The 21505-nt window shown below is 35.0% G+C and overlaps 3 protein-coding genes across 8 annotated transcripts in view; 1 reads left to right on the top strand and 2 right to left on the bottom strand.

The window, feature by feature from the left end:
• Nucleotides 1-4317, top strand: part of LOC137658790 (pre-mRNA-splicing factor CWC25 homolog) — a 55160-nt gene extending 50843 nt beyond the window's left edge. Inside the window, exons 6-7 of the mRNA XM_068393823.1 lie at nucleotides 902-1443; nucleotides 4152-4317. Coding sequence (XP_068249924.1) covers nucleotides 902-1443; nucleotides 4152-4266 — 657 coding nt within the window. The 3' untranslated portion in view covers nucleotides 4267-4317. The remainder of the gene's footprint in view (nucleotides 1-901; nucleotides 1444-4151) is intronic.
• LOC137658792 (pre-mRNA-splicing factor CWC25 homolog) overlaps nucleotides 1-21505 on the bottom strand; it is a 585361-nt gene that overhangs the window by 139097 nt on the left and 424759 nt on the right. The gene's annotated exons all lie outside the window — the stretch shown is intronic.
• The window catches only part of LOC137658791 (arfaptin-2-like), a 31190-nt gene continuing 14176 nt past the window's right edge, over nucleotides 4492-21505 (bottom strand). Inside the window, exons 5-9 of one of the 6 annotated variants that reach the window (XM_068393824.1) lie at nucleotides 19296-19471; nucleotides 17987-18161; nucleotides 17650-17798; nucleotides 14209-14311; nucleotides 10828-12204 (exon numbers count right to left, since the gene is read on the bottom strand). In XM_068393824.1, coding sequence (XP_068249925.1) covers nucleotides 14254-14311; nucleotides 17650-17798; nucleotides 17987-18161; nucleotides 19296-19471 — 558 coding nt within the window. In that variant the 3' untranslated portion in view covers nucleotides 10828-12204; nucleotides 14209-14253. Of the gene's footprint in view, nucleotides 9415-10827; nucleotides 12205-12647; nucleotides 14312-17649; nucleotides 17799-17986; nucleotides 18162-19295; nucleotides 19472-21505 lie in introns of those variants that run through there. The other 5 variants (XM_068393827.1, XM_068393826.1, XM_068393829.1 and 2 more) reach the window with 5 other exon arrangements.

The raw sequence follows: 21505 nt of genomic DNA, 5'->3' as shown, positions 1-21505 counted from the left end.
TTTTTTTTTGCACTTATTTGAATATTTTATAATTATTTACAGGTTTACATTTTTCAAAGTTCTTATATATATGAGACTTAATGTACAGTTTGAACAATATTTTTTTTTTTAGATTGAATAATTTCTAATTTAAAGGTTCACGTCTTTCAAAGTTCTTATATACGAGACTTTATGCACTGTTCGAACAGACGACCATTTAATTTACTGGTTTTGAATAGTATTTGTTTGTTCTTATTGTTTATCACCTTCCCTTCTCTGGAAAATATGATATTCAGCCTTTTCTGTATTAAGGTTAGATTCATAAACTACTGTAGTTAAATTTATTATTTCTATACTTTACTTCAAAAAGAGATACTTCCCTCCCTCCCTCTCCGTTTTGCTCAAGGTGTGCAATACATGAGGCTAGTGGTTAGGACTACAGTGCGTAATTCATAATATTTTTTGTTTATTTCGGCTTGGGATCTCTCTTTCATTCGCCTCTCAGTACATGACAGGTGGTTGGGTGTGGTGATATGGAGGGTGGGTGATGGCAACACAAAAAAACAAAAAAAAAAAAAAAAAAAATTCATTTGAAGGTCAAGTTGGCCTTGCCATTTTAATAGCGTTTTCTATTCGACGCTATGACAAAGAATAAATTTCAGTAAACAAATCTAGTGTTTAGACTTGTGAATTATAATGTTCTGTGAATGTTTATTTTTTTTTTTTAATATATACTGTATATATTGTTTTGGCAGTTGAATTGAGCTTTGTGCCTTATTCAAATTATTAAAAATAATTTTGCTGCATATTACTGTACAGTATTCCATCTTTTCACCAGGAAATGCCATAAATATCTGCATTGCAGAAAAACAAAATTCAGATCAAACTTGTGTACTCATTTATGTATTTTTTGTCTTTTTAGAAAAAGCATGAATCAAAAGAAAAGAAAAACTTGGTTGAAGATCGGAGAGACGATCACAGAAGATGGAGGGATACCAGTGAAAAGCAAGATAATAGAAATCCTAACCAAGACCAGAGATATAGCAATAGAGATTTTGAGAGGAGGAGGTATGACAACAGAGGGAGAGACACATTTATGGGTGATAACAGAGGTGGGGAAAGGAGCAGAGAGAGATATGAAGACAGACCAAGAAATCATGATAATTACAGAAAAAATGAAAGGGGAAGAAATCAAAATCAATTTGGTGGAAAATACAGACATCCTCGAGATCACTCTAGGAGCAGAAGTCGTAGCCGAGACAGGAAATACGGAGGAGACTCGAGTAGAGGCAACCAGGGGAAAGGTCAGCAGAAGTTGTCAGAAAAAGATATGGAGAAGAAACGGCAAGAAATGATGGAAGCAGCGCGGAAAAGGGATGAAGATCGAAAGGAGAACGTTCAGAGATATGCTGAAGAGAAGAGGAAAGAAGAGGCTATAGAAAAGGATGTAGGTAAATTTAGAAGGTGAGTGGTCAGATGCAGGGTATAATGCTTTGCAAATCAACTTTGTTGGGGAAACTTCAAAAGTTTAAACTTGCAGCAATTGTATTCAAAAAGATAATTGTCACCCTGTTTAACATATACATACATACATATACCAAAGGCACTTCCCCCAATTTTGGGGGGTAGCCGACATCAACAAGAAACAAAACAAAAACAAAAAAGGGGACCTCTACTCTCTACGTTCCTCCAGCCTAACCAGGGACTCAGCCGAGTTCAGCTGGTACTGCTAGGGTGCCACAGCCCAACCTCCCACATTTCCACCACAGATGAAGCTTCATACTGCTGAGTCCCCTACTGCTGCTACCTCCGCGGTCATCTAAGGCACCGGAGGAAGCAGCAGGGCCTACCGGAACTGCGTCACAATCGCTCGCCATTCATTCCTATTTCTAGCACGCTCTCTTGCCTCTCTCACATCTATCCTCCTATCACCCAGAGCTTTCTTCACACCATCCATCCACCCAAACCTTGGCCTTCCTCTTGTACTTCTCCCATCAACTCTTGCATTCATCACCTTCTTTAGCAGACAGCCATTTTCCATTCTCTCAACATGGCCAAACCACCTCAACACATTCATATCCACTCTAGCCGCTAACTCATTTCTTACACCCGTTCTCACCCTCACCACTTCGTTCCTAACCCTATCTACTCGAGATACACCAGCCATACTCCTCAGACACTTCATCTCAAACACATTCAATTTCTGTCTCTCCATCACTTTCATTCCCCACAACTCTGATCCATACATCACAGTTGGTACAATCACTTTCTCATATAGAACTCTCTTTACATTCATGCCCAACCCTCTATTTTTTACTACTCCCTTAACTGCCCCCAACACTTTGCAACCTTCATTGACTCTCTGACGTACATCTGCTTCCACTCCACCATTTGCTGCAACAACAGACCCCAAGTACTTAAACTGATCCACCTCCTCAAGTAACTCTCCATTCAACATGACATTCAACCTTGCACCACCTTCCCTTCTCGTACATCTCATAACCTTACTCTTACCCACATTAACTCTCAACTTCCTTCTCTCACACACCCTTCCAAATTCTGTCACTAGTCGGTCAAGCTTCTCTTCTGTGTCTGCTACCAGTACAGTATCATCCGCAAACAACAACTGATTTACCTCCCATTCATGATCATTCTCGCCTACCAGTTTTAATCCTCGTCCAAGCACTCGAGCATTCACCTCTCTCACCACTCCATCAACATACAAGTTAAACAACCACGGCGACATCACACATCCCTGTCTCACCCCCACTCTCACCGGAAACCAATCGCTCACTTCATTTCCTATTCTAACACATGCTTTACTACCTTTGTAGAAACTTTTCACTGCTTGCAACAACCTTCCACCAACTCCATATAACCTCATCACATTCCACATTGCTTCCCTATCAACTCTATCATATGCTTTCTCCAGATCCATAAACGCAACATACACCTCCTTACCTTTTGCTAAATATTTCTCGCATATCTGCCTAACTGTAAAAATCTGATTCATACAACCCCTACCTCTTCTAAAACCACCCTGTACTTCCAAGATTGCATTCTCTGTTTTATCCTTAATCCTATTAATCAGTACTCTACCATACTTTTCCAACTAAACTCAACAAACTAATACCTCTTGAATTACAACACTCATGCACATCTCCCTTACCCTTATATAGTGGTACAATACATGCACAAACCCAATCTACTGGTACCATTGACAACACAAAACACACATTAAACAATCTCACCAACCATTCAAGTACAGTCACACCCCCTTCCTTCAACATCTCAGCTTTCACACCATCCATACCAGATGCTTTTCCTACTCTTGTTTCATCTAGTGCTCTCCTCACTTCCTCTATTGTAATCTCTCTCTCATTCTCATCTCCCATCACTGGCACCTCAACACCTGGAACAGCAATTATATCTGCCTCCCTATCATCCTCAACATTCAGCAAACTTTCAAAATATTCCGCCCACCTTTTCCTTGCCTCCTCTCCTTTTAACAACCTTCCATTTCCATCTTTCACTGTCTCTTCAATTCTTGCGCCGGCCTTCCTTACTCTCTTCACTTCTTTCCAAAACTTCTTATTCTCTTCATATGACTGACCCAGTCCCTGGCCCCACCTCAGGTCAGCTGCCCTCTTTGCCTCACGTACCTTGCGCTTTATATTTTTCATACTTCTCTATACTATTACTCTGCAGCCATTCTTCGAAAGCCCTCTTTTACTCTTCCACATATAGTTGATGTTTTAATGATGTTATTCTTGAAATATCTTATTTTTTCCATTACTTTCGATTATTTCCTTTCCTCACTGGGCTATTTTTTCCCTGTTGGAGCCCTTCCATTTATAGCAGCATGCTTTTCCAACTAGGGTTGTAGCATAGCTAGTAGTAGTAATAATAATAATTTAATGTTCTTTTAACAACCAGGTAATAGTGGAATAGAATGTAGTTGTAACTTAGCATGTTATTAAGTACCAGTCAGAATTTAATAATATTTGCCATATTTCTTTCCTTGGTTATGATTAATTTCTGGTTTGTCAATTATAATAAATTTGAATGCCAATTACAACCTTCATAAATTTAAATGCCAATTATGATTGATGGTTTTTTTTTTTTTCAGTGAATGTTATGGTATTAATGTACTTCTTATCCTGTATTTGCAGGAGTAATCTTCTTGCAGCTGCCTCGCGTGGCTCGATCGAAGATCGGGTAAAATCAAGAGTGAGTTCGATGCAGAGGGGATCGGCACACATGGAGAGTAATTTTGCCCGCAAGTAACCAATTTAAATATTGTACAGTATTAAGATAAAGTGCATTTTGTTGAACAAATTTATTTTTATTGAAGTTCCTTGTGAAATTTATTGCTGATAAACATTAACATAGTGTACCCAAAGCCATACTTTGTCGAGTACTGGCATTCATAAAAGCCTATCATTTGGTTTATCATCAGTGTATGATGGCACATCAGTTCTTCAAATTCCGAGATAAGGTAAATAAGACACATTATTCAGTAATACATTGTTCTATTATTTATTACATAACAAAAATTCCTGCTTTTCACGATGACTTCAGTTCATTACCTTCCTTATCAGGAACTAATGCGTACAAAATGACCAAGGCTAACTATTAGTGAATCTGCTCTGGAAAAGATCTTATTTGAAAGAGCAATTATGGGGCTCTAGGTTCATTTACCCACTGAAAGACAAGTCTTACATTGATGACATACAGCTCAGCTGCCTCTCAATACAGTTGCGAAACTAGTACGGCGACTTTATGTCTTATGGCAAAATTACCAAACATCCACCAGTACCAAAAAAAAAAAAAGCTTTTAATGAAATCTATTGCACTCTCCACAACCTGATGCTGCAAATACAGCTTCTGAGGTACTGTATCCCTCTTGTAAGCTAAATATTAGTTTATGACTTTATAAAGATACTAACAGGAATGTGTATTGAAATTTATCAACTAGTGCAAAGCTAATTGTATTCTGGAAATATCCCTGAATTTTAATACACTATCATCTTGAAGGAAGTGACTTTGGATAAGGTTTTACGGCGTAAATCAAAACTTTTTGACGCAAGCTAATTTAAATTACATTTGTTGAGCAGAAATAAAGATAACTGGGTATTAATAAATCTTAATACCTGTGATTTGTAAATTCCTTTTACATTATTTTTTATTAAACCTGTTTTCTCACTTCACTGAAGCAGGAAAACTTAAATATGCAATTCTATTGTCTAAGGACTTTGTAAAATCTGGACAGGCATTTTAAGAAAGGCACCCTTGAATAAAGAACTAAACAGGATAGCCTGTTCTACGAATTTGTTGAAATACTTTGTAGAAAAATCAAAATTGCAGGCTAAATAAACAGGAGTTTAATTAGACCTCAGAGCCAAAATCCTTTTCTCTTGGGAGGGCCTTGTCTACAGTGAAACATGTTTTCCCCTTAGGGAGGTGGAACAATGAGATGAAAAGACTAAAGGGAAAAGAAATTGAAATTACAATAATAAAAATATAAAGACTTGCACTTCAAAATGTTGCAGTCTGTCTTGAACCCTATAAGGAAATATTGCCCCCTGATTTACCAGGGTAGAGCTTATATAAACCATTTCAAAATGATTGCACCAACAATTAAATATGCACAGCATGATTTCACTAAATACATTGAAGTTCTGATTTATCAAAGCATTAATCTAAATTGATGTCTCACGGACAACTGCTATGGCTCTACCATAAAATAATATGGTCCAAGCACCAATCATAATTTTACTTAATATGCAGGCAATAGCAGTTTTAAAATTTGCCCTAATTTTGGCAAAAACTACACAAAATCAGCCATCAAACAATCTGTACATTTTTACCTTTTTCATAATACAATTTTACTTCCTACTGGTAATGCCAAATTCTATTTGAAGTTCAATTTCATGATATTGCAGCAAATGCAATTGTTAAACAGCAGCCCATGTTTCCGTGATTTACTTTTAAATCTTAATGACGAGCCAATGCAGCATACCTGTGAAAATTGAATTAGCTACTAGCAAACTGGGTTCTTCAATAATTAGAATATTCAGTAGTATAACCTGACCACTGAATCACATTTCTAAATCTCGCTAGCTGGCTCTAAAGTATCGAGTTCTGAATGACGGGTGGGAAATGGATAGTCATGAACCTGGACAAACCAAAACAGTTAAGGTTGCAAAGAATATCTTAGGGAGACGGGGAAAGTTCAAATTGAACGAAGGGCAATTTATAAGGGAAAGGGCCAAAAATAACAGTTCATTAATCAGATATCAAATTGATTCTAATAAAGGAAATGTTATATTTTATCTCCTTTTGTTCTCTTATATATCACCATTTCTTGACTATATACTTTACTAATTTCCTTCCTATTACATATCCCTACAAAAGAACTGATACACCCCTATAGAGAGTAGATTAAATCTTTAAAAATATACATTTTAAATATGTTCTAAGTCTGATACAGTACACCACGCAAGTGAGACCTAGTGTCATTTTACCAATAAACCTGGTTCCTGTATTAAACCTACTGCTTCAATACTCTCCAAACCATAAATTGCACTACGACGACGGCTCTCGATACATTACGACAGTGAAAGATTAAGTCTAATATGTGGGTAAATGCAACAGAGCCCATCAACATATCCTAGCTATTAAAAACAGACACACCGCTAATTCTTTGACAAATGTGTTATACATAAGCCCGATGACATGGGGGGGGAATACTATGTGAAGACATGACCATGTCCCAAATGATAAGATCGCTTGAAAACGAAAAGGAAATACAGTTAAGGGGAAAGACATTTCCTGCCTCACTTACGCGAGCACAAGAAATTAGAGAGATCTATCAATATCCTTACCACTAATTCTTAGCAAAGCTATATAAAACAAAATTGATTTTCATCTAAATACTTTATCCCTTTTCTATAAACTTATAAAACGCCCAGTACTTCTCATCAACAAGAATCTCACGCGTAAAAGAACATACTATTGCACACAGTTTCCTAAGGCATAAACAATCTCTGAAAATGCAAAATCAGTATATACAACTACAGGTGTCGTTACACTTGACAAAACCAATTAGTTAGCCTATAACGTTGAACACTTAATTCTTCTATGTTTTCAAACCTGAACGCAAGGTAGGAACAAGGTGAAGAAAGAGAAAATGGATTATTTTGTTCTAGCTGTTCTCTTAGTCTTTATAGAAACAATGTCAGCGCTTGCATTCCTCTTAGAGTTAATTTGAAGTTACATTAAATGAATATATGGAAAATTACATAAAACTTTAAATAAGTAGTTCAGTTTACATGAAAAAAAAGAAAGAACAATGCGATACTCAAAGCATTTCTCCTCGAGAGAAGAGGTAATAAAGACTAAGAGTAACAAGACTTCCTCTTTCCCTTTTCAGACTGAAGTTTCCTTGTCCATACCTTTGTTCATATCTAAAAACACAGCGATAATTATAACAAACCTTAAAAATAAAATAGCATGATGATCACCATTGTAAATGAATACAGGCACATACAAACAACACACCCAAAACAACTTGGAAAAAAAAAAAAAAATTCTTAGGAATATCGAACTTAACAAATATTTTACATTTTCCATTGTAAAGAGTAACCAGAAAAACTCTGGTACAATATTAAAATATGTACAAATTAGGAACGGTTGTACCATTCACTTAATGACATTAAATAAAATTTATATTTTCATTCCTAACATGATACCTTCAAGTCATTTTAATTTTCTAATTAATCTTAATATATATTATACAAACACCAAAAGGTGTAAGTTGTTATATACATAAATTTTTATACTTTTCATTTCCAATATCTTTAATATTTTTTAATTCATTACCTGTGAATTACAATTTTTTTTCTTCTAAATTTTGCATAATCAAGAAGGAATAAGGAATGTATAAGCACTTATAACAGAAGAATAGTTATCAGTTGCAGTCCAAACTAGATAAAGTCTACTGTATTTTGTTAAGGTCCCCCACTGTTAAAACTAAATAAAGAAACAATTTATCTGTCAAGTTACATAAAAAATTAAGAAAAATATTCTGAAATGACCAGAAATGTAATTGGAGTAACAGTAAATCAAAGTTAGTATAGGAACCAGCAAGGCATATGCAAGCACTAGTGGCTTGATTGATGCGAAACCACAAGCAAACGGAAAAGTGAACGAACCCCTAGACTATCTATAGATTTTTTTCAGGACCCTTCGACGTGTTACACACACTATTGCCTGCTAGAACAAGAAAAATACAATTGGATGCTGTACTTTACTTTACTTGGTGTGTAGAGAGTTATGCACATAAAAGGTTTGTATAAATGGAACATCCACCCTTTAAGAAAATTACAACCCATTCATAACTTTTTTTCTTTGAAAGAGTAGTGGTAGTTTAGGGGCTCCACGTCAAGACGACTTTTTTCCGTTGTGGTATCAAAGAAAAAAAATAATTACGAGACATGATAGATGATGACTAGATTAAGACAGAAAATGACAAAACCCATTACATGGTAATGTCTTGATTGATTTCTGGTTCTTTAGCTTTCTTAATTTTGGTATCATGTTACAAATGGTCTGCTATACTTTTGACTACATACTGTAATAGTAAAATTTTATGTAACCATACAAAATTGACTAGAATGATTACTAATAGTGGTATTTTTCTTCCTACAATACGCAAGAGCGGCTTGATTAAAAAAAAAAAATTTCACCAGGTTTTTAAACATATTCAACCACATTGTAGAGTACTGTATATCACTTGTCAATCAACCATCTTGGACTTCAATGATAAGGCATTTTCTTCCATCTAAGAAATTGCATACCCCTACCTTGGGTATATTGTGAAATAAAAGAAAAAAAAAACATAAATGATACATAAATATTGCAAATATTTCTTAGGCATTACTAGGTCATTACACAAAAACTACAAGTATCATACACGTGGGTTTAACACACGAATCGGATTTTACAGTAAAAAATACGAAGCCATATTTCTTCTGTAATATAATGCCCTATTAATAAAGCATATGGCATTAAGTGACATTTACTTGCCCATGATTTGTCCAATTTTAACTATCTTAAATCATTAATTACTAAAACATGAGAATGAAGATATCAAACCTGTTTACACTGAGATTTGCCAAATTGTTCAAAACATTGTTAATTCACAGGATCAACTGCTTATAAGTTTTGGAATACAAACACTGTTATAATTTTGACAAAGTTCTAGTTCATGATTTACAAATACAGTACATAAATCTCTAAATATCAGTCTGCCATACAATGCATCTTCACAATCATCGCAGTTCGTGTAACTAAATGTCAGCGTCTACTTACATTTGTTCCTCGCAGCTACATAGAAAAATAAAAAAATCCTTTAGCCTGAGCATTCACTTTCTGCAAAACAAAAAAAAAATATGTATATAAAAATCAGTCAATCATATCAAAGTAACCTTATGAAAAGCCATCCAATGAAAAGATAAATAAAAGGCATTTGGCCGACAGTAAATAAACTGGCAATGGAAAGTTTTGTCGAGCAATAAAGCCAGACAAGTCACAATTAGAAAGAGGAAAACATCATGCAACCTTTGCAATTTGAAAGAAGCCCGCTACTTTGGGGGTTGGCAGTAACGACGCTGGTGCACAGAATAACATTCTAACACTGGATATTTGAAGCTTTCGGTTTTACAACCATCAGTAACTCTGGTTTTTTATATATAATAAAAAGTCTTTTTTTTCCTTGTTAGCTGGAAACAAGAATTGGCTGGCATCAGGAATGGTTTATAATAATACAGTGTCTGAATGTAAAGCTTAAACCACAATTTTCAGAGTAAAGTTTTCAATAAAAAAAAAAATATCCATAACAACTGATGAAAGGTATTTGACATCCAGCCACAAAATGATTATTACAATTGGACTACTCGGATTATTCCTGAATATCCATTTAAATAATGTCAACATACTGTACTGGTTTAAAAAAAAAAAAAATCTGTAAAAGAGCGATAAAGTTCCATCAAAAATTAAAAGTAAAAATTCTACTTTTAATTCAACTACATACTCCATTAAGGAATAACAAAAGATAAGTTCTTCAAAATGTAGAATATGTTAGTAGAGACAAAATCTCAGCAAATCCACAGAGGAGATTGTTACCTAAACACCCTTTTAGCACAGCAACAAAAGACGTTACCAGTTAGGGAAGGATGGTATATGTAGCAGTAAGGAAGACGCAGGTCTCTACCCAAGATTTAAAATTTTGGATTAGCAATAAATTAAATTTTCTACAAGAATATTGAAGCCCGGCACTATAAAATTCCAAACATTCAAGTACTTCGACCACAAAAATTTAAAGTAATCAAAAATTTCTTGAATTCCTGAAAAGTGGTGATCAAATTTCTAATAGTTGTAGGGACACTTAAGAGGTTAAGTGCTGAAAACCCTTAATTAGTGAGAACACAATCTAAGTGCTGAAAAAAATAACTTGACGAAATGGCTTGGCAGAATGGTTGGCAGAAATTTCAGCTCCATACCTAGACAAAATAGCAACTCAATGAAACATCCGAGAGCTTAAACGAAGCAATTTACAGGATGCTGCTGTGATGATACAAAGGCCAACTAATAAAATCTATTCAAAGCATATCTTTAGAGATAAAATCAAAGCATTCTTTAAAATCACAACTAAAATTCAAGAGATACCATCCGACAAACACCTATTTTCAACTGATAATACAAATACTGTACAACTATTTTGTATTTTAAGACAAGGGATACCTAAATATAATGTTTTCTTGATGATAATACAATACCATTAACTAATTTTCTCTAGTTTTTTTATTCATACGAGGAAAACTTCCTTTTACAACAAAACCTCCTGCGGTAAAGCACAAGGCAAATCAATAAGATATATTGCCATATTCTATGGGAGTTTACTAAAATTTTGAAAAATCAGAGTAATCAACGACATGCAGAAGAAAGTCACAGCCATATTCGGAAATGACTACATTTTAAGCTATGTTAAACATGCTTATTAATGTACAAACATTAAGCAATGCAAAATATTTCTAACAGTTCATAGCACGATTTTATCCAATTTTAGAAATTAAAACCTTTTATGTACAGAACACTGAAGCAGTTGAATAAAGCTGATGTACTTAGCAAGCAATTTATACTTAAAAAGCAATTTAGGTAACTTCAATTATAAAATATTTTGCAACAATTTAACTCCTCTACAATATAGTTGGAGGCGACTGACCCCCAACGTCCAGGACACGGCACTTCAGTAATTAAGTACAACACAGTAAACTTATCTAATACGAGTCTATGACAGACAGATTTGGTTACACTTCTTGATAACTAATATTTACTTATCAGGACCAGGCCATCTATACTGTATGAAAAAGCTTTTTTTTTTTACATGTAAATCTGACAATAGTAACATTAGTTGCTACATTTCTATACCATTCTCCTGGTATTACAAGATTAGTTTTATCACAAACCAACTTCTCCGACGAAATTGTAGTGTCGGCTCTTTACTTACAAAGCGGTGCTATAATGTACAGCTGTATTAAATGAAGCAATCTTGTGATTTGCAAGTAGAAATAAGCAAGGCTCCTTGAGATTTGAACTTACATTCCCAAATACACCCAACAAGAAATATTTTCTTTCAAAAGCTGTATAGTTAGCAAATAGTTAACTGCAGTGTAAGTGATCCTGTTCTCAGACCCACCTAACATACAGGATATGAAAAATTACACTGTTACATTCAGTGGTAATGAATGGAACAATTTTTTTATACACTTTCATGTTCATAAATCATTTCAAGTTTTATACATTAAAGTCTGTCAGTCAACCTTACCATCAGATATGTGTTTCATACAAAATAAATACCGGTATGTTTCACCACTATCAAAATCAAACTGCAACGGTTTCTCTCGTCCTTCATTTGTCGTACAAGTCCATTCACAAAAATGCATAGAATATTTCCTTTAACTTCTATCAAAAATTCTCATCACAAATATCCTCGCTCATGAGGGGTAGGATATCATGCTTAAAAACAGCACTCAAATTCGTCTCGACTTCAAAATTGACCGACATAATTGGCGACTCATGGATCTCCTAATACATCTCCCCACCCTGATGCATGTGACATTGGCATCATCAGTATACAAACATCTTCACTAGTATTCACCCCTGTAGGAAGAATGGAAGACCAGTAAGACAAAAGCAGCTTCTTCAACAACCCCACAAATACAGGGAACAAGAAATTTAGTATGCAGTTAGGAACCTTAAATGAATTAATTAATTACTTTTACTGAAATTTCAATGCAAGAGCTTAAATTTTCATGTAATACACCCTTAATCTAGGGATGATTATAAGGAATTCCTTAGCAATAGCATGTATAACTAAAGGAAATAATCTGCAAATGAGTATATTCTATTTTTATTTTCCTAAAGCAAGGTTTCATCCCTTACAAGTGACCAGAGAACTATAGCCGTTTTTCCCAATGTCATGCACTGCAGAAGTCTGACATCGTGAAAAGTAACTGTATCAAAAGCCTCCAAGAACAAGTTAAGGAAAACATGTTAAAACTTTTACAAAATAAAATTACAAAACCAGGAGACCAAATAAGCTCTGACTCCCAAAATTCGGAAATTAAAACTGCGACTCGACATGTCATCAGCATTGGTTTTAACTATACAGTATATTATACAGTTTCTCACACCACACACACTATCTCTGGTGTGCATGCCACACTATGACAGCTAATGTACAAGCAAAGAATCGTCCCTGATTACTGAAGATGAATAACAGAATATAAAGTTATTAGAATGAATCAGCACAGTAAACTTTGTCTTACTTCATTATATAGTGTCATATATGAATTATTTTACCGAGAGTGGTCAACGAATTAAGGAAAAAAATACATAGGTTGCATGCTTCTTTCGTCATCTTATTTTTCTATCAAACGTATTTGTTCCATATACAGATGGAAGAGAATATTTCCAATCTTATAAAGAGAAGTCTCCAAAATGTAAATCCTGAAAAAGGCTCAATGAGTTCATGATCACTCGTCAAGACTAGTTCATGACCACTCACTAAAGACATGTGAATGGTTGCAGATATACTTGACCTAAGTAACTTTAAAGGCAAGAACAAGAGTTGCCTTCAAGCAGTTCAAAATCAACAGACCAACTGAAAAGGTTAACAATTATGGTCTCAAACTTGGTTACTTTGTTCAACTTGGTTATGAAAATTTTGTTGTATAAATATCCATTAGCATTACAGTACCTAGTCTTACTCGAGGGTCGACAAACTCATTTAGCCATGGGCAGAGAAAGACAAGGAAAGGCTAAGGAAATATGAAATCACTGGGTACTATACCAAATGAGCCCCTCATGAAATCATTCCAGAGATGAAATACCAGTTTTCATCATCTTGTAATGTAGGAAGGGATAGTAAGACTCATCATGACACTTACATAGAAGGCCCACAATGTTGTGTATAAAGGTGCAGTTTTCATTAATCAGTAATAGTCCAAAAATATTCTTATTCATAAATGTATAGCTAATTATATTATTAATAGATTAGAAATAAAATAAAAAGGAATACAACCAGAGGCAAAGTGACATTACAAAGCATCGTTATAACCTTGTGTGATGAGGAAGACACGCTGTACATGTTGCCCGATTGTGGAGTCTTTATGTCACTCAAATGTCTTTAAGATACCATCCCAAGGCAGTTTTTGAAAGATTCAACGTCCTCAAAAGCTGTTGCAAAACCTAGTTTGGTTATCACATCTCATTTCCCAATCACAGAATACACTAACTATTCTAATATAAAGCCTCAATATTTGGTATCCTTGCTGTAGCTCAATTCACCACGAAACCCAAAGCCTCCAATATACCTGTATCACTTTCTTCATTACTGAACCTCAATCCTACACCATAATACCAAAGACACATGGATATTTACATGCAAGAATCACGTTCCACAACTAAAGTAATGTGCCCAAGTGAAAAGAAGCAAAACTGAAAAATTTCCCTTTCCTTTATGCTTTCTATTATAAAGGTACCTCTCTGGATACCGGCAAGGCTGAACAAGACCTTCTTCCTTACTATTACAGGGAGTGAGTGCTGGTAGGGGGAATAGGCTACATGTATACAATAACAAATACACTAAGCAATATTACTTGCCTGAAATGATTTATAGTTATGAGAATGTGAAAGTGATGGCTTATGTTACTTGGTTGGGGAGTTTAGACTACCAAAAATTGTCTGAAACGTCTCTGGCACAGATCTGAAAAGTAAGCAAAAAATACCAAACTAGAATATAACTGAAAATAAAAATGTCTAGCCTTAAATAAAAAACAAAAACAAAAGAAATAATGGCTACATGTGGGCCCCCTTACACTACATTAGCATTACTGCAACCTATTTAGATGGTGGTTTACTCAGCAATTGAATCATAAATGAGGCGAGTTGCTGGGTAGGTGACAATTGGGTAAGGTTTTCAAAGCAATGGTAAGAGAAGCAACAAAATAAAACCCCGGGCTAACATCTATGATGATGAAAATAACACACAAATGTATGTGTTGGTGAATGTTGTCCCCAATTAGTGGCGTGCGTTATGTGATGAGTAGACTGCAATGGACAAGAGATCAGGGATACTGCTGCTGCACTTTTCAGAAACTAAACGACATAGAAGGGAGTACCAGAAATGACAACACAGCGAATTCAGACATTCGGGAAAATGTTGGCCGAGACAAGAGTGTAACCATGCATGACAACAGCAAACAGGATGAGATATATATATATATATATAATAGGTCTTCCAACACATTTACGGTGATGCAGTAATGGTTGGACGAGCAGTAACTATTTTAAGGCTGCGTTGAAAAGAATTCAAGCAGAAATTAATCTAGACCCTTGAAATAAATGGCTCCCAAAGTTAACTAAAATAATAGCAACTTATTTTAAAATGACTTATTAGTAAATGCTTGGATAGCAATCTTTAGGGAATGCTTAATGTGTGAAATATTGGGGTTGTAGCCTATATCAATAAATGTTGTAAATTGAGTCTTTTAAACTAAATTCTAGTATACTGTATACAAGAAATCTAAAGATATATATATAATAGGTGAAAAAGAATATTTCCATTGTTCTTTTCTAATACTGTACAGTATAAAAATGCAAAATTTGAAAAACAATTAAAATAACAGAGGTTAAAAATCTAATAAAATTATTTCCTTGCAAAAGCATATATTATACCCAAGAACTATATAATGTTTTGAACCAGTAAGTACACTAAATTGTAAAAACTTTGTCATTTGTGATATTTGCAATGTACGTAACTCCTAACCACAAGATTATTCCTTAAATATTTCTCGACGATAATTTTACAAATAAATCATGGTACAGATTCAAATAAAAACAAATAATCATATTCTTAAAAGCAAATAGAATTTACAGGTTAGAAAAATATTCTCAGTCCACTTGCACTACTATACAAAGCTACTACCTGTAACAAAAGACCTTTTAAAATAGGTATATACTACTACTACTACACAATATAAAAAAACAAAAACAGGTAGACTCATGCAAAACATATGCCAAATATAAAATCTTCTTTATATTTATCTCCAATAATGGCTAAACTTTCCTGTTGCATCACTCGTCAGATCGTGAAATTTTTAAACAAAACCTAGCCGAACTCTTGCAAAAAAAAAAAAAAAGGAAGGGGATTTAATTGGTCCTAAAATTTCATGAAACAATTTCACTTAAATAGTGAAATTGATGTCTGCAATTAGTCTACAATTTCATTACACAATGATTACACTTAGCTCTTAAATTTCATGAAATTATGCTTACCTTCAGGTTATCAGGAGCCAATGTCTACACCTAACTAGTCGATATTGTGAAGTAACCCTAGCACTTAGCAATTAAAATTCTTCACAAATAATGGTAGATCTTTGTAACTAGAATTAACACTAAATGTTAATAAATGTAAAAAAAAATTGAATTAATTACTATCACACTAAAGCGGGGTTTACACGATCGAACGCTTCGTCGAACCCGGTTGACGAACCTGCTTGTCAAACAGTTCGAAGAGGTGGAGTCAGCCACAAATGCATAAGGTTTGTGGACAATGAAGCTCCGCCCACAAAAGTCGGGCTAGAACAGACTTCCTTCGAACCGTTTGACTAGTGTGTTCGAAAACCGAATACCCCCTTCACAGGTTCGAACATCACTTTAAACACTCGTCTGTCGAACCACGCTCGATGAACCTTTCAACCGTGTAAACCCGCCTTTACATTCACACCTTGTTTTATTCTGTTACTACTAACAGGAATCCGAAGGATCTAAAATCCAATATGATACCTTAATTCACTCATCTTTATTTGTTAAAATCCATATAAAACAATAGAAAAAAATTAAAAAAAACATGAAACACTATGAATTCCCCTACTAAGTAGTAGGCAAAACATGATAGCCATGGCCATATGGAACTAAAGACTTGATTCAAAGGATACTATAGCAATTAAAAAAAAAACTAAAATTAGACTAGTTCTGTGCAATTTCAAAAACAATAAATTGGTAGAAATATAGAGAAAAACAAAACTTCTTAGTGGGAAATTATCTACATCTGGGCTGCACAATGAAGCACCATTTTCTTGGTAATATTTATACACATTCAAATCTCAAAGCCTTTTTTGTACATAATACGAGTTCTCTTACCTTTTTTATTTGATAGCTCATTCAGACCATCAAATGCGAATTCCTAATACAAAATAAATCACTCTCTTTTGAACCAATAACTTTGCCAAGTCAAAAATTGCTTGTTTTGGAAAGTAGATGTAAAATGAGGATTTGTATCTGCATGTTAGAATTCTTTCAAACAGAATCTAAATTACTTCAGTTCAGAAAACATAATAGTGTACATACTGTGACCTTCCTTCATTGTTCAGTACTCAGATCTAATTATAATGAATTATGCTAATTAAAAGCCACAATCATATTTACAAGGATTGTCTAAAACTCAAAGTTATTATAGACATAGCACACCAAAATGCAAGATGAGAACTATTAGAAAACCCAGATTTTAAATGAATTATCAATTAAATATCAAACTTTTTCATCGTTTGATAAAAATAGGGAAAACCATCAAATCTTCACTAAAATGGGCTTGACCTAAATATTTCTGTCTTACAAAGGACAGGTCAATATCAAGGAAGGAAAATATTTGATCTCACAAATGAAAGTTAAAAATGCAGGAAGAGCTGAAAACTCAGAAGAGCCAGAGACAACACAGCCAAGGGCAAGATAGTTCAAACCTTTTTACAGCTATGGTGAAAGCTCACTATAATCTTGTATGGACACCATACTAATCCTGGCATTATGAGTAAAAAGGCAATATTGTACACCTGTAACAAATATTGGTTGGAGAAACGCAGATATTTGCTCTTACATAAATCACACACCTTCTTAATCCTTTGTCAATACCAGTGAGGTATCCTGAACTTATGCCCAAAATGGAAGAGAAAGTAAGGGCATTAATACTTTGAAAGAAAAGATAACATTACCTATCACAGAGAAGTAATGCTCCCAAATACCAAGAAAACTCTAAACTATACTTACTGTTCGAGCCAAGAAGGTGGAGCTGTGTTGGGGCTGCGAAGTTTAATGTTGAATTGCTTGAGGGTTGCTTCTAGGGCCGTCTGATTACCACTAAAGTATGCCGAAACAGCATTGTGGAATAATAGCAACTGCTTGTGCATTACTTTTACCTAAAGATTCAAGTAATATTAGTTGTAACTTATTGTAGTAAAGATCTTAAGCAATAATGTATCAATACACCAAAGAAATATTAACAAGAACAGCATCCAAGATGTAGTGCAGATCAATTTCAATTATTGACCGATTTGCAATTGAAAAATAAAATTATGCTAATATGGTTCAAAGAATGCTTTATAACCTTGTTTTCATCCAGGAATTTTAGTTTAATTGATACATCTGCCCTCAATCTGTCATAGTGGGCCTTGTGCATACTAAAGTTCCTCTGCGCCTCTTCTAGTTTGATGCTACTGATCTCGGTCCTGGGTTGTTGCGATAACATTTCAAGGTCGCTACGATAGGCATCATATTCCACCCTGAAAAATACATTAGTGTCTAAAATAGTGTTTCCCAACCTTTTTTGGTTGCAACCCTAAATGCAGTCTTAACCTGGAGTAGCGACCCTAATTGTAATACTAAATACAACCATTTCATGTAACAGTTACCTGTACTTGCAAAATGTTTATGAGCTATCGTTACTACATTTCAGTTTATATTTGCTAGAATAATGAATTTCAAAAAAATTTAACCAGGAAAGAAAAAAAAGTTACTATGTGCCCAGTAGAATCTTTACCTTGTCTAACTAAGGTGAATCAGTTATATTAATAAAATAAAAATGTGAACAGCTGTGAACTATAGATATATTTTTGTAAGACCCTCTGACAACCCTGAGTAATACCCTAGCGACCTTAATTTGTGTCGACCCTGGGGTCGGGAACCAATGGTCTAGGAGGAGGGAGAGAACAAGACATTGTTTAAAAGTTAATAAAAAGAAGAGTCAGTTGCATCATCATTAAATACTAAGCAGATGGAAGGAAACCAAAGTCTGATACTGAAGAAATAAGTAGATACAAATCATATCATTTCTGAACACAAAAATTAGACATAAATTTTTATGACAATAGCCATAAACAGGAGGTTTGTTACTAATGCTGTTACCCTGTTACCATCATTATCACAACAATATTATTTTATCCGTAATGCTGTTATCATTACTACTATTAATATTACTGTAGTAGCATTGAAAAGAGAAATATTCAAAGGGAACGAACCTAATACGCTAATAACTTGCAAAGAAGGGTTCTACTAAACGAGACCAAATGTGAAGAAGATTGAAATGTAAGATGATAAACGAGACCAAATGTGAAGAAGATTGAAATGTAAGATGATAAATGAGACCAAATGTGAAGAAGATTGAAACACAAGATGATAAAAGAGACCAAATGTGAAGAAGATTGAAACGTAAGATGATAAAAGAGACCAAATGTGAAGAAGATTGAAACGTAAGATGATAAACGAGACCAAATGTGAAGAGGATTGAAACGTAAGATGATTTCTCATGATTAACAACATTCTAAGAATTGATATCCCATTGTTCTTTATGAAATTTAAAATTATTTTGTACAAGGATGAAAAATGCCATCTGCATCAAAGACGACTGCACAACTAACCTCGCAGCTTCATAAAGCTTGATGGTAAGCAAAGTGTCCTCCATAGTTTTGTTACAGAGTGTGTTGACAGAAGACACAAAGAAATTTAAGGCTCCAAGAAGAGTTTCCCCATTTTTGGTTAGGGTTCGTTGAGTCTCTGCATTGTAGATAAATTCTTCTTGAAGCTCTGGAGATTTCTAAGAGAAAAATAATCTTATTAAAAAAGGGTTTTTATAATACCAAACATCAAGTTTTTAATCACTTTGTATTTTTTGTAACTAAACAAATCAGAGATCTTTAATATAAGTAAAACTTTGGCGAAGCTGGAACAGCTGGTATGCTTTTTGAATGAGGAAATCACAGCTGGCTGTCTGGTGGAGGGTGCCCCCCCTAAGCCACACTATTAGTATTATGATCATTATTACAAGTCAAGCTACAACCGTAGTTGGAATAGCAGGATGCTATAAGCCCAAGGGCCCCAACAGAGAAAAATATCACAGTAAGGAAAGGAAATAAGGAAATAAATATACTATGAGCAATTAAAAAGTATTTCAAGAACAGTAACATGAAAATAAATCTTTAATATATAAATTATAAAACCTTCAAATAACAGGAGGAAGATAAATAAGATAGAACAGTGTGCGAAAGTGTATCCTTCAGCAACAGAGCTCTACCTTTGAATAAGAACATGCAGGGTTCTCAGGTTTGTACAGTTAGGAAAATTACAAATTAAAAAAAAAAAACATTGTTCCCGTAAGTAATACAAACCTTCAACCTTTGATAAAAGACTCACTCTTAGGAGGGTAGAAACCCATTAACCAAACTGGATGGTTTACTGATCCAGAGTGTGTCGATACAATTTGGTTCTGTACAATATAGGAGTGAAATTCATGACTCCTGTTAGCTTCCTAACTACCTGAGCATGAAAATGTTGAAGGTGTTAGGCTAGGTATCCCCCTCTCCACCAGGACTGTGAAACTGTCACTGAAGAATCTACATTCCTAAGGAAACAAGTGCCTGAATATCTGGACATTATATGAGAAATGGGTGTGCATACATTCTATCCATGTTTCCCCTCCAATAGAATGATGGGAGACATACTTCTAAAATAAAATCTCTGTAAAGAAAAGGTACTCTGTCAAGTAGCTTAACTGCATCGATTGCTAGGTCCAACTCTATAATGGCATGACTGCTGTGCCCACAAGAAAGGGGAAGATGAAAGGAAAAGCAGCCGCCATCCAAGACGAGATACTTCTTGCCCTTATAAGAGAGCTAGGTTCACTACAAAACCTTTTGAGTAGCTTCCACATGTTCTAGGGACTTGTGGGTAAAATCCCACAGGTAGTGGGGTGGTGAAGGTTGTTCGACGCTTACAGAGTCCTGCCTTCAGCACTTAATCGAAAAACAGATTCTTCTTGAAGGATAGGATGGAGCTGATGCTTCTGACCTCATGAGCTTGTGCTGTAAACGGTCCATTTCTGGACTCCCCAGAAGAGGCATACGTGCATTTGATGGACTCATGAAGCCAGAACAAGATTCTGTTTTTGAATATTGTCTTTTTCACCCAACCATTGCTGAAGAACAACCTCTGGTGGTCTGGTCTGAAACACAGAGTGCTCTGGACGAACAGCCGTAGCATCCTCTAGGACAAAAACCAGGTCATTCCAATAGCTAGTCGCTTCATGGTGAAAGAAGATGGAGAAAAACTCAAAACCACTAGGGATTGTGGATGATAGGGTTTTGGTTCTTGTCCATTAAAGTTGACGAGATCTTCCCTCCCCTGAAATGACTAAAGGCATAGTATTCTGCCTACTCTTTTCACTGAGGCTATAGTGAGAAGGAAGACAGTTTTAGGTGTAAGAATTCCATCAGACTCCCTCCCAAAGTGTACGTACGGCAAATGCTCACTTTTGTGACATACCATCACATACGGTGGTGGTAAAACCTTCCTCCGACGGTACACTTCGACGTCAGAGGATTTCCAATCTCCTTAGGAATGTGTTGTTGCCACTCAGCCACACAAGCGAGGAATTAAATGGCAAACAGAAATGCTGTCCATTAGAAACAAGAAAGTGGATATCTGCAAGTTACAAAGACAACTGTCAGTGAACTACAGGTGTCGGGAAAACAGCAAAACATATCTTCTTCCCTCCCACACACAAACCGATCTGGCAACATTATCTAAAAAGAAAAACAAAAGATTACAAAAGACAACAGAGCATCGGGAGTAC

The sequence above is a fragment of the Palaemon carinicauda genome, chromosome 19 (genome assembly GCF_036898095.1).
Source record: "Palaemon carinicauda isolate YSFRI2023 chromosome 19, ASM3689809v2, whole genome shotgun sequence".
Taxonomy (NCBI): domain Eukaryota; kingdom Metazoa; phylum Arthropoda; class Malacostraca; order Decapoda; family Palaemonidae; genus Palaemon; species Palaemon carinicauda.
This window is presented reverse-complemented; position numbering and strand designations above follow the sequence as displayed.